The sequence below is a fragment of the Lampetra fluviatilis genome, chromosome 48 (genome assembly GCF_964198595.1).
Source record: "Lampetra fluviatilis chromosome 48, kcLamFluv1.1, whole genome shotgun sequence".
NCBI classification, from domain to species: domain Eukaryota; kingdom Metazoa; phylum Chordata; class Hyperoartia; order Petromyzontiformes; family Petromyzontidae; genus Lampetra; species Lampetra fluviatilis.
Genome location: NC_136322.1, coordinates 7092210 through 7105419, shown reverse-complemented (window position 1 = coordinate 7105419; position 13210 = coordinate 7092210). Strand labels below are relative to the sequence as shown.

Below are 13210 nucleotides of genomic sequence, written 5' to 3'. Positions count from 1 at the left end.
TACAATCGGTACGGTCCCCCTTCTTAAAGAGGGGGACCACCAGGGCATCCTTCCAGTCCTGCGGAACCCGTCCAGTGGTCCAGACTGTTGTTATGATGTCATATAGGGCAGTCTGTGCACAAACGCCACCCTCCCTCAGCATTTCGCTTGGGAGATCATCTCTGCCCGGTGCCTTCCCTGGTCTCAGACTCCGGATCGCCCTCAGTACTTCCTCAACAGCTGGCACCTCAGCCAGCCACTCACAGGGGGTGACCTCTTCCAATATTTGAGGCACCGCAGCCTCAGCAGGGTTATCCCCACTTTGCGCCATGATGTTTTCCTGGCTGAGAGATTTCCCCTCCCCCAGGACCTCACAGAAATGCTCAGCAAATCTGCAAACCTGTTCCTGGGGGTCGGAGATTGGATCACCGTTTTTTCCTCTAATGATGGTAATGGGTGTGGCGCTGCAGGTTACTTTTTTGATGGAATTCAATAACGATTTGTGATCGCGGGCCACTGAGGCAGACTCCATCTCCTCAGCAACCCGCGACCACCACCCACCCTTGCAGCGCCTTACGGCTCTCCGAACCTCCGAGCGAAGGCTGCGGTAAACCTCCTCATTCTCTGACGTGGGATGCTGTAGGCGATGAGAGTGGGCCTGTCGCTTTTTCTCAATTAACCTGAACACCTCCTCTGTCAGCCAGGGTTTCTGGGGAGGTCTGGACCGCGTACCCAAAGCAGCCATTGCAGCTGCATGAGTCACAGTCCTAAACCTCGCCCATTTACCCTCGACATCAGGTGGAGTGGGGGACGATGCCAACCCCAGCTGCAAGCGACGATGAAATTCATCTTCTTGGTTCTTTCGGTAAAGTCACGTAGAAGGGAAGTAATAAAATAATAAAAATAAAACAATAAAATAAAATAATTCTCCCGACTGCTTGCGTTGTAGCCGAAACGTCGTGAGAATTATTTTATTTTATTGTTTTATTTTTATTATTTTATTACTTCCCTTCTACGTGACTTTACCGAAAGAACCAAGAAGATGAATCCCTGCAGTCACGAAAGCTTTAAATCGAGATGATGAAATTCTCGCTTGCAACTTTCATCAGCTAACTGAGACCAGGCCACTTTTGGTTTGAATGGGATCCTGGGTGTACACCCACCACCGGAGTGGAAGAATGGCAGGCGCATCTTACAGATGACTAGTCGATGGTCAGAGGGCAGATCAGCTCCACGGTAGGTCCTGGTGTCAAGGACATGGGCTCGCATCCACTGGTCCGTCACTACGTAGTCCAGCAGATGTTCTTGCTTGGACCCGGCATGTATCCATGATGTTGTGTGGATGCGCCGATGCCGGAAGAGCGTGTTGGTAATTACAAGCCCATGGGCTGCACAAAAATCTAGCAGCCTCCTACCGTTATTATTGAGCTGATCTGGCCCATGCCTTCCAATCACTCCAGACCAGGTGCCAGCATCATGACCAACTCGGGCATTGAAGTCACCCAACAAGATGACTCTGTCCCGAGTGGCCACTTTAGCCAGCACCTGTGACAGGAGGTCATAGAAAGCGTCCGACTCATCGGCTTTGCCTGCATCCCTCCACGGATGTTCGTCTTCGGTGGGGGCATAAGTAACCACGACCACCACTCCTCGCCTCTGGTTGATGGGAAGGCGAGCCCAAAGTAGCCTGGGGCTTACAGCTTCCCACACCTCACCGCCACGCTCCCACGCCCCCTTCATTCTTTTGTTCAGAAGAAGAGCCACACCCTGTTGTTTGGCAGTCTCCTGCCCCGAGTAGAGGACTGTCCACCCCTCATGGTGGCAGGATCCAGAACCGGTCCACCGGACCTCCTGAATGCCACAGAGATCCAGGCGGTACCGGTCCAGCTCCCGACAGAGGAGTGGCAGCCTCTCCTCCGCAGTGAGCGTTCGAACATTCCACGTGGCCATCCGCAATGGTTTTTCGTTGTTTCTGGAGGAGCCCCGAGGGTGAAAATTCAATCTCCTGGCTCCGCCAATTGGGGTTTGGCCAGGAGACGTCATAAAAGCCTGACCCTCCGGGGCCTCTGGCACAAGCTTATTAGTTACAGGTTTATGTTTAATTCGTAGTTTAGTGGTGGTTAATTGAAATACACACACACAGAGACACACAGAGACACACACAGAGACACACACACACAGACACACAGAGACACACACAAAGACACAGACACGCACAGACACACAGAGACACACACACACACAGAGACACACAGAGACACACACAGAGACACACACACAGAGGCACACACAGAGACACACAGAGACACACACAGAGACACACACACACAGACACACAGAGACACACACACAGACACACACAGAGACACACACAGACACACAGACACACACACACACAGACACAGAGACACACACAGAGACACACACAGAGACACACACAGAGACACACACAGAGACACACACAGACACACACAGAGACACACACAGGGACACTCACACACAGAGACACACACACAGAGACACACACAGACAACAACAACAACAACCGCCATTCGCCACTAAGTGGCGGTGACGTCACCACGACGCTTGTGCCAGGCCATGTGCACCCTGAGGCCACGTGAAGTGTCGAACGCCCGCTGGCAGGAGGTCACGGGGCAGACCCAGGTGCCACGGGTCGACTGACCGAGATGACCGAGATGACTGGCTGATGCACCACCTGTGCCCCCTACTGTGCCAACACAGACACACACAGAGTCACACACAGAGTCACACACAGAGACAACACACGGGGACTTTCATAGACACGGCGACAATGATGCTGATGGCGTTGCTGCTGCTGCTGATGTAGGACCGGTGTCCGAAACGCCTCGGCATGTGGCAGCTACGAGCAGCTGCAGTACTGGTCCAGCAACTTTGATGACTTTGCGGTGAGAACAGAGAGTCACTCACCCACTCACTCACCCACTCACCCACTCGCTCATCCACTCACTCACCCACTCACTCAGCCACCTACTTACTCACCCACTCCCTCACCCACTCACTCACTCACCCACTCGCTCACACACCCACTCAGCCACCCACTCACTCAGCCACTCAATCACCCACTCACTCACTCACCCACCCACTCGTTCACCCACTCGCTCACCCACTCGCTCATCCACTCACTCACCCACTCACTCAGCCACCTACTTACTCACCCACTCGCTCACCCACTCACTCACTCACTCACCCACCCACTCGCTCACCCACTCGCTCACCCACTCGCTCACCCACTCGCTCACCCACTCACTCAGCCACCTACTTACTCACCCACTCGCTCACCCACTCACTCACCCACTCGCTCACACACCCACTCAGCCACCCACTCACTCAGCCACTCAATCACCCACTCACTCACTCACTCACCCACCCACTCGCTCACCCACTCGCTCACCCACTCGCTCACCCACTCGCTCATTCACCCACTCTCAGCCACTCACTCAGCCACCCACTCACCCACTCGCTCACCTACTCACTCAGCCACCCACTCGCTCACTCACCCACTCACTCACCCACTCACTCAGCCACCCATTCGCTCACCCACTCAATCACTCATTCACCCACTCACTCACCCACTCACTCAACCACACACTCACTCACCCACTCACTCACTCACTCAGCCACCCACTCGCTCACCCACTCACTCAGCCACCCACTCACTCACTCATTCAGCCACGCACTCACTCACCCACTCACTCACCCACTCACTCACTCACTCAGCCACCCACTCGCTCACCCACTCACTCAGCCACCCACTCACTCACTCACTCAGCCACCCACCCACTCACTCACTCACCCACCCACTTACTCGCTCATCCACTCAATCACTCACCCACTCACTCAGCCACGCACTCACTCACCCACTCACTCACTGACTCACCCACCCACTCACTCGCTCACCCGCTCACTCACTCACCCGCTCACACACTCGCTCACCCACTCACTCAGCCACCCACTCACTCAGCCACTCACTCAGCCACTCTCTCACTCACCCACTGACTCACCCATTTACTCACTCACCTACTCACTCGCACACTTGCTCACCGACTCACCCAGCCACTCACTCGCCAACTCATCCACCCATTCACTCACTCACCCACCCACTCACCCACCCACTCACTCACCCACTCACTAACTCACCCACTCACTCACCCACTCACCCACCCACTCACTCACCCACTCACTCACTCACTCACCCACTCACTCACCCATAATGCAGGGCCAGAGGCAGTCGAGTCCTGGGTCTGGGTGTGTGTGTGTCTTTGTGTCTCTGTGTCTCTCTCTGTGTCTCTGTGTCTCTGTGTGTTTCTCTGTGTGTGTCTCTGTGTCTGTGTCTCTGTCTGTATCTCTCTGTGTCTCTGTGTCTTTGTCTCTCTGTCTGTGTCTCTGTCTGTGTCTCTCTGTGTATCTGTGTCTCTGTGTCTGTGTCTCTGTGTGTGTCTCTGTGTGTGTCTCTGTGTGTGTGTCTCTGTGTGTGTGTCTCTGTGTCTGTGTCTCTGTGTGTGTCTCTGTGTCTGTGTCTCTGTCTGTGTCTCTGTGTGTGTCTCTGTGTGTGTGTCTCTGTGTGTGTCTCTGTGTCTGTGTCTCTGTGTGTGTCTCTGTGTCTGTGTCTCTGTGTGTGTCTCTGTGTGTGTCTCTGTGTCTGTGTCTCTGTGTCTGTGTCTCTGTGTGTGTCTCTGTGTCTGTGTCTCTGTGTGTGTCTCTGTGTGTGTCTCTGTGTGTGTCTCTGTGTCTGTGTCTCTGTGTGTGTCTCTGTGTCTGTGTCTCTGTGTGTATCTCTGTGTGTGTCTCTGTGTGTGTGTCTCTGTGTGTGTGTCTCTGTGTGTGTCTCTGTGTCTGTGTCTCTGTGTGTGTGTCTCTGTGTGTGTCTCTGTGTGTGTGTCTCTGTGTCTGTGTCTCTGTGTGTGTCTCTGTGTCTGTGTCTCTGTGTGTGTCTCTGTGTGTGTCTCTGTGTCTCTGTGTGTGTCTCTGTGTGTGTCTCTGTGTGTGTCTCTGTGTCTGTGTCTCTGTGTCTGTGTCTCTGTGTGTGTCTCTGTGTCTGTGTCTCTGTGTGTGTCTCTGTGTGTGTCTCTGTGTCTGTGTCTCTGTGTGTGTCTCTGTGTCTGTGTCTCTGTGTGTATCTCTGTGTGTGTGTCTCTGTGTCTGTGTCTCTGTGTGTGTCTCTGTGTGAGTTTCTGTGTCTGTGTCTCTGTGTGTGTCTCTGTGTGTGTCTCTGTGTCTGTGTCTCTGTGTGTGTCTCTGTGTGTGTCTCTGTGTCTGTGTCTCTGTGTGTGTGTCTCTGTGTGTGTCTCTGTGTCTGTGTCTCTGTGTGTGTGTCTCTGTGTGTGTCTCTGTGTGTGTGTCTCTGTGTCTGTGTCTCTGTGTGTGTCTCTGTGTCTGTGTCTTTGTGTGTGTCTCTGTGTGTGTCTCTGTGTCTGTGTCTCTGTGTGTGTCTCTGTGTGTGTCTCTGTGTGTGTCTCTGTGTCTGTGTCTCTGTGTCTGTGTCTCTGTGTGTGTCTCTGTGTCTGTGTCTCTGTGTGTGTCTCTGTGTGTGTCTCTGTGTCTGTGTCTCTGTGTGTGTCTCTGTGTCTGTGTCTCTGTGTGTATCTCTGTGTGTGTGTCTCTGTGTCTGTGTCTCTGTGTGTGTCTCTGTGTCTGTGTCTCTGTGTGTGTCTCTGTGTGTGTCTCTGTGTCTGTGTCTCTGTGTGTGTCTCTGTGTGTGTCTCTGTGTTTGTGTCTCTGTGTGTATCTCTGCGTGTGTCTCTGTGTCTGTGTCTCTGTGTGTGTCTCTGTGTGTGTCTCTGTGTCTGTGTCTCTGTGTGTGTCTCTGTGTGTGTCTCTGTGTCTCTGTGTGTGTCTCTGTGTGTGTCTCTGTGTGTGTCTCTGTGTGTGGCTTTGTGTCTGTGTCTCTGTGTGTGTCTCTGTGTGTGTCTCTGTGTCTCTGTGTGTGTCTCTGTGTCTGTGTCTCTGTGTGTGTTTCTGTGTGTGTCTCTGTGTCTGTGTCTCTGTGTGTGTCTCTGTGTCTGTGTCTCTGTGTGTGTCTCTGCGTGTGTCTCTGTGTCTGTGTCTCTGTGTGTGTCTCTGTGTCTCTGTGTGTGTCTCTGTGTCTCTGTGTCTGTGTCTCTGTGTGTGTCTCTGTGTGTGTCTCTGTGTCTGTGTCTCTGTGTCTGTGTGTCTGTGTGTGTCTCTGTGTCTGTGTCTCTGTGTGTGTCTCTGCGTGTGTCTCTGTGTCTGTGTCTCTGTGTGTGTCTCTGTGTCTCTGTGTGTGTCTCTGTGTCTGTGTCTCTGTGTGTGTCTCTGTGTCTGTGTCTCTGTGTCTGTGTCTCTGTGTGTGTCTCTGTGTCTGTGTCTCTGTGTGTGTCTCTGTGTGTGTCTCTGTGTCTGTGTCTCTGTGTGTGTCTCTGTGTGTGTCTCTGTGTCTGTGTCTCTGTGTCTGTGTCTCTGTGTGTGTCTCTGTGTGTGTCTCTGTGTCTGTGTCTCTGTGTGTGTCTCTGTGTCTGTGTCTCTGTGTGTATCTCTGTGTGTGTCTCTGTGTCTGTGTCTTTGTGTGTGTCTCTGTGTCTGTGTCTCTGTGTGTGTCTCTGTGTGTGTCTCTGTGTCTGTGTCTCTGTGTGTGTCTCTGTGTGTGTCTCTGTGTCTGTGTCTCTGTGTGTGTCTCTGTGTGTGTCTCTGTGTCTGTGTCTCTGTGTGTGTCTCTGTGTCTGTGTCTCTGTGTGTGTCTCTGTGTGTGTCTCTGTGTCTGTGTCTCTGTGTGTGTCTCTGTGTGTGTCTCTGTGTCTGTGTCTGTGTCTCTGTGTGTGTCTCTGTGTGTGTCTCTGTGTCTGTGTCTCTGTGTGTGTCTCTGTGTCTGTGTCTCTGTGTCTGTGTCTCTGTGTGTGTCTCTGTCTCTCTGTGTCTGTGTCTCTCTCTGTCTGTCTCTCTGTCTGAGTCTGTATGTGTCTCTGTGTCTGTGTCTCTGTCTCTCTGTGTCTGTGTCTCTGTCTGTGTCTCTGTCTGTGTCTCTGTCTCTCTGTGTCTCTGTGTGTGTCTCTGTCTGAGTCTCTCTGTGTCTCTGTGTCTCTGTGTCTGTGTCTCTGTGTGTGTCTTTCTCTGTGTCTCTGTCTCTCCCCCCCCCGCAGGCGTCCCTGGTGCTGCTGTGGGACGTGATGGTCGTCAACAACTGTGTATGTGTCTCTGTGTCTCTGTGTCTGTGTCTCTGTGTGTGTCTCTGTCTGTGTCTCTGTCTCTCTGTGTCTCTGTCTGAGTCTCTGTCTGAGTCTCTCTGTGTCTCTGTGTCTCTGTGTCTGTGTCTCTGTGTGTGTCTTTCTCTGTGTCTCTGTCTCTCCCCCCCCCCAGGCGTCCCTGGTGCTGCTGTGGGACGTGATGGTGGTCAACAACTGTGTATGTGTCTCTGTGTCTCTGTGTGTGTCTCTGTCTGTGTCTCTGTCTCTCTGTGTCTGTGTCTCTCTCTGTCTGTCTCTCTGTCTGAGTCTGTCTGTGTCTGTGTCTCTCCCCCCCCCCCAGGCGTCCCTGGTGCTGTTGTGGGACGTGATGGTGGTCAACAACTGGCAGGTCTTCCTCGACGTCTTCTCCAGATACGCCGGCCCGTGAGTGACGCAGACAAAGGTCCCCCGCGTAGCCTCTAGCAGGCCACAGGGGCAAGTGCTGTTAGCTAGCACCTCACACACAGACACAGACAAAGGTCCCCCGCGTAGCCTCTCGCAGGCCGCAGGGGCAAGTGCTGTTAGCTGGCACCTCACACACAGACACAGACAAAGGTCCCCCGCGTAGCCTCTAGCAGGCCGCAGGGGCAAGTGCTGTTAGCTAGCACCTCACACACAGACACAGACAAAGGTCCCCCGCGTAGCCTCTCGCAGGCCGCAGGGGCAAGTGCTGTTAGCTAGCACCTCACACACAGACACAGACAAAGGTCCCCCGCGTAGCCTCTAGCAGGCCGCAGGGGCAAGTGCTGTTAGCTAGCACCTCACACACAGACACAGACAAAGGTCCCCCGCGTAGCCTCTAGCAGGCCGCAGGGGCAAGTGCTGTTAGCTAGCACCTCACACACAGACACAGACAAAGGTCCCCCGCGTAGCCTCTAACAGGCCGCAGGGGCAAGTGCTGTTAGCTAGCACCTCACACACAGACACAGACAAAGGTCCCCCGCGTAGCCTCTCGCAGGCCGCAGGGGCAAGTGCTGTTAGCTAGCACCTCACACACAGACACAGACAAAGGTCCCCCGCGTAGCCTCTCGCAGGCCGCAGGGGCAAGTGCTGTTAGCTAGCACCTCACACACAGACACAGACAAAGGTCCCCCGCGTAGCCTCTAGCAGGCCGCAGGGGCAAGTGCTGTTAGCTAGCACCTCACACACAGACACAGACAAAGGTCCCCCGCGTAGCCTCTAGCAGGCCGCAGGGGCAAGTGCTGTTAGCTAGCACCTCACACACAGACACAGACAAAGGTCCCCCGCGTAGCCTCTCACAGGCTGCAGGGGCAAGTGCTGTTAGCTGGCACCTCACACACAGACACAGACAAAGGTCCCCCGCGTAGCCTCTGACAGGCTGCAGGGGCAAGTGCTGTTAGCTAGCACCTCACACACAGACACAGACAAAGGTCCCCCGCGTAGCCTCTAGCAGGCCGCAGGGGCAAGTGCTTTTAGCTGGCACCTCACACACAGACACAGACAAAGGTCCCCCGCGTAGCCTCTCGCAGGCCGCAGGGGCAAGTGCTGTTAGCTGGCACCTCACACACAGACACAGACAAAGGTCCCCCGCGTAGCCTCTAGCAGGCCGCAGGGGCAAGTGCTGTTAGCTAGCACCTCACACACAGACACAGACAAAGGTCCCCCGCGTAGCCTCTAGCAGGCCGCAGGGGCAAGTGCTGTTAGCTAGCACCTCACACACAGACACAGAAAAAGGTCCCCCGCGTAGCCTCTAGCAGGCCGCAGGGGCAAGTGCTGTTAGCTAGCACCTCACACACAGACACAGACAAAGGTCCCCCGCGTAGCCTCTCACAGGCTGCAGGGGCAAGTGCTGTTAGCTGGCACCTCACACACAGACACAGACAAAGGTCCCCCGCGTAGCCTCTGACAGGCTGCAGGGGCAAGTGCTTTTAGCTGGCACCTCACACACAGACACAGACAAAGGTCCCCCGCGTAGCCTCTCGCAGGCCGCAGGGGCAAGTGCTGTTAGCTGGCACCTCACACACAGACACAGACAAAGGTCCCCCGCGTAGCCTCTAGCAGGCCGCAGGGGCAAGTGCTGTTAGCTAGCACCTCACACACAGACACAGACAAAGGTCCCCCGCGTAGCCTCTAGCAGGCCGCAGGGGCAAGTGCTGTTAGCTAGCACCTCACACACAGACACAGAAAAAGGTCCCCCGCGTAGCCTCTCACAGGCTGCAGGGGCAAGTGCTTTTAGCTGGCACCTCACACACAGACACAGAAAAAGGTCCCCCGCGTAGCCTCTCACAGGCTGCAGGGGCAAGTGCTTTTAGCTGGCACCTCACACACAGACACAGACAAAGGTCCCCCGCGTAGCCTCTAGCAGGCCGCAGGGGCAAGTGCTGTTAGCTAGCACCTCACACACAGACACAGACAAAGGTCCCCCGCGTAGCCTCTAACAGGCCGCAGGGGCAAGTGCTTTTAGCTGGCACCTCACACACAGACACAGAAAAAGGTCCCCCACGTAGCCTCTCACAGGCTGCAGGGGCAAGTGCTTTTAGCTGGCACCTCACACACAGACACAGACAAAGGTCCCCCGCGTAGCCTCTAGCAGGCCGCAGGGGCAAGTGCTGTTAGCTAGCACCTCAGACACAGACAAAGGTCCCCCGCGTAGCCTCTAGCAGGCCGCAGGGGCAAGTGCTGTTAGCTAGCACCTCACACACAGACACAGAAAAAGGTCCCCCGCGTAGCCTCTCACAGGATGCAGGGGCAAGTGCTGTTAGCTGGCACCTCACACACAGACACAGACAAAGGTCCCCCGCGTAGCCTCTGACAGGCTGCAGGGGCAAGTGCTGTTAGCTAGCACCTCACACACAGACACAGACAAAGGTCCCCCGCGTAGCCTCTCACAGGCTGCAGGGGCAAGTGCTGTTAGCTAGCACCTCACACACAGACACAGACAAAGGTCCCCCACGTAGCCTCTAGCAGGCCGCAGGGGCAAGTGCTGTTAGCTGGCACCTCACACACAGACACAGACAAAGATCCCCCGTGTAGCCTCTAACAAACTGCAGGGGCAAGTGCTGTTAGCTAGCACCTCACACACAGACACAGACAAAGATCCTCCATGTAGCCTCTAACAGACTGCAGGGGCAAGTGCTGTTAGCTAGCACCAACAACAACAACCGCCATTCGCCACTAAGTGGCGGTGACGTCACCACGACGCTTGTGCCAGGCCATGTGCACCTTGAGGCTACCACGTGAAGTGTCGAACGCCCGCTGGCAGGAGGAGGTCACGGGGCAGACCCAGCAGGTGCCACGGGTCGACTGCTGTGCCAGGCTAGGTGCATGAGGAGGAGGTCACGGGGCAGACCCAGCAGGTGCCACGGGTCGACTGACTGAGATGAATGAGATGACTGAGATGACTGAGATGACTGGCTGACACAGACAGACACACACACACACAGATATCGGAAGACAGATAAGAAAGCGTAGAGAAGGAAGGGAATGACCACTGCCTTTTTGTGTCATCTGGTCCAACACCATGTGAGACTAGGCTCTAAGGAAAGCTGTCTCGGGTGTGGACCAATCAATTTCATGACAGTGCATATCATTATCAGAGTTGTGTGTGTTTTGTTTGCATTCCGACCGCAGGTATTGTGGTCAATGCAAACTTGACTCCTTGTAACAAAAAAAGTAACCCGTAAAAACAAAGTATTTCACTCTAAATCCTTTATATGCGTGGCGGCTAGAGTCCTCTCGTCCTCTGGCTTGAGATGGCTGCCACGTATGGGTCAGATGATTGTCTGGCAGCATTAAACAATTGGTAATTAAATATTTACAAAATTTTCCCTAAACAGTGTAAAATTTTGGAGAAAAATTTTTCACGAAAATGCATTGTCACGCACAACGAGTCTGTGTGCAAAATGTCAGCTCGATTGGATCACGGGAAGTGGGTTAAAAAACGACCGAAAGATTTGCACGGTCGTAAGCGCGCAAGCAAGCGAACTTAATATAAAGGATTTAAAAAGGTGTCAGTTTTGTCGCCAGATAAAAGGGTAAAAAAAACAATTATCAACACCCCCGAAGCTTCGTGCGGAGCGAAACGCGGCCGATGGGAAGATAACTGCGCTGGCGGCTGATTCGGAGCGAGACCTCCGCTGTGAAACCGGAGCCGGTCATGAGCACACTGCCCAACTAGCAGGAAACTCTCCACTCTCCCTCCACTCCCTCCACTCTCCCTCCACTCTCCCTCCACTCCCTCCACTCCCTCCACTCCCTCCACTCCCTCCACTCTCCCTCCATTCCCTCCACTCCCTCCACTCTCTCCACTCCCTCCACTCCCTCCACTCCCTCCACTCTCCCTCCACTCCCTCCACTCTCCCTCCATTCCCTCCACTCCCTCCACTCTCTCCACTCCCTCCACTCCCTCCATTCCCTCCACTCCCTCCACTCTCCCTCCACTCCCTCCACTCCCTCCACTCTCCCTCCACTCCCTCCACTCTCCCTCCATTCCCTCCACTCCCTCCACTCTCTCTCCACTCCCTCCACTCCCTCCACTCCCTCCACTCCCTCCACTCTCTCTCCACTCCCTCCACTCCCTCCACTCCCTCCACTCCCTCCACTCCCTCCACTCCCTCCACTCTCCCTCCATTCCCTCCACTCCCTCCACTCTCCCTCCACTCCCTCCACTCTCCCTCCACTCCCTCCACTCCCTCCACTCCCTCCACTCCCTCCACTCTCTCTCCACTCCCTCCACTCCCTCCACTCCCTCCACTCTCCCTCCACTCCCTCCACTCTCTCTCCACTCCCTCCACTCCCTCCACTCCCTCCACTCCCTCCACTCCCTCCACTCCCTCCACTCCCTCCACTCTCTCTCCACTCCCTCCACTCCCTCCACTCTCCCTCCACTCCCTCCACTCCCTCCACTCCCTCCACTCTCTCTCCACTCCCTCCACTCCCTCCACTCCCTCCACTCCCTCCACTCCCTCCACTCTCCCTCCACTCTCTCCACTCCCTCCACTCTCTCCACTCTCCCTCCACTCCCTCCACTCTCCCTCCACTCCCTCCACTCCCTCCACTCTCCCTCCACTCCCTCCACTCCCTCCACTCTCCCTCCACTCCCTCCACTCTCTCCACTCTCCCTCCACTCCCTCCACTCCCTCCACTCTCCCTCCACTCCCTCCACTCCCTCCACTCTCCCTCCACTCCCTCCACTCCCTCCACTCTCCCTCCACTCCCTCCACTCCCTCCACTCTCTCCCACTCCCTCCACTCTCTCTCCACTCCCTCCACTCCCTCCACCTCCCTCCACTCCCTCCACTCTCTCTCCACTCCCTCCACTCCCTCCACTCTCTCTCCACTCCCTCCACTCCCTCCACTCCCTCCACTCCCTCCACTCTCTCTCCACTCCCTCCACTCCCTCCACTCTCTCTCCACTCCCTCCACTCTCTCTCCACTCCCTCCACTCCCTCCACTCTCTCTCCACTCCCTCCACTCTTCTCCACTCCCTCCACTCCCTCCACTCCCTCCACTCCCTCCACTCTCTCAACTCCCTCCACTCCCTCCACTCTCTCTCCACTCCCTCCACTCTCCCTCCACTCCCTCCACTCCCTCCACTCTCCCTCCACTCCCTCCACTCCCTCCACTCCCTCCACTCTCTCTCCACTCCCTCCACTCCCTCCACTCCCTCCACTCTCTCTCCACTCCCTCCACTCTCTCCACTCCCTCCACTCCCTCCACTCTCCCCACTCCCTCCACTCCCTCCACTCCCTCCACTCCCTCCACTCCCTCCACTCTCTCCACTCCACTCCCTCCACTCCCTCCACTCTCCCTCCACTCCCTCCACTCTCTCTCCACTCCCTCCACTCCCTCCACTCCCTCCACTCTCCCTCCACTCCCTCCACTCCCTCCACTCCCTCCACTCTCCCTCCACTCCCTCCACTCTCCCTCCACTCCCTCCACTCCCTCCACTCCCTCCACTCTCCCTCCACTCCCTCCACTCCCTCCACTCCCTCCACTCCCTCCACTCCCTCCACTCTCTCCACTCCCTCCACTCTCCCTCCACTCTCCCTC

General features: G+C 55.6%; 1 protein-coding gene across 1 annotated transcript in view; it reads left to right on the top strand.

The window, feature by feature from the left end:
• The window catches only part of LOC144948234 (two pore channel protein 2-like), a 36028-nt gene extending 28427 nt beyond the window's left edge, over positions 1-7601 (top strand). The window contains exons 10-11 of the mRNA XM_078877657.1: positions 2828-2906; positions 7501-7601. Coding sequence (XP_078733783.1) covers positions 2828-2906; positions 7501-7587 — 166 coding nt within the window. The 3' untranslated portion in view covers positions 7588-7601. The remainder of the gene's footprint in view (positions 1-2827; positions 2907-7500) is intronic.
• The last annotated feature ends 5609 nt before the right edge of the window (positions 7602-13210 follow it).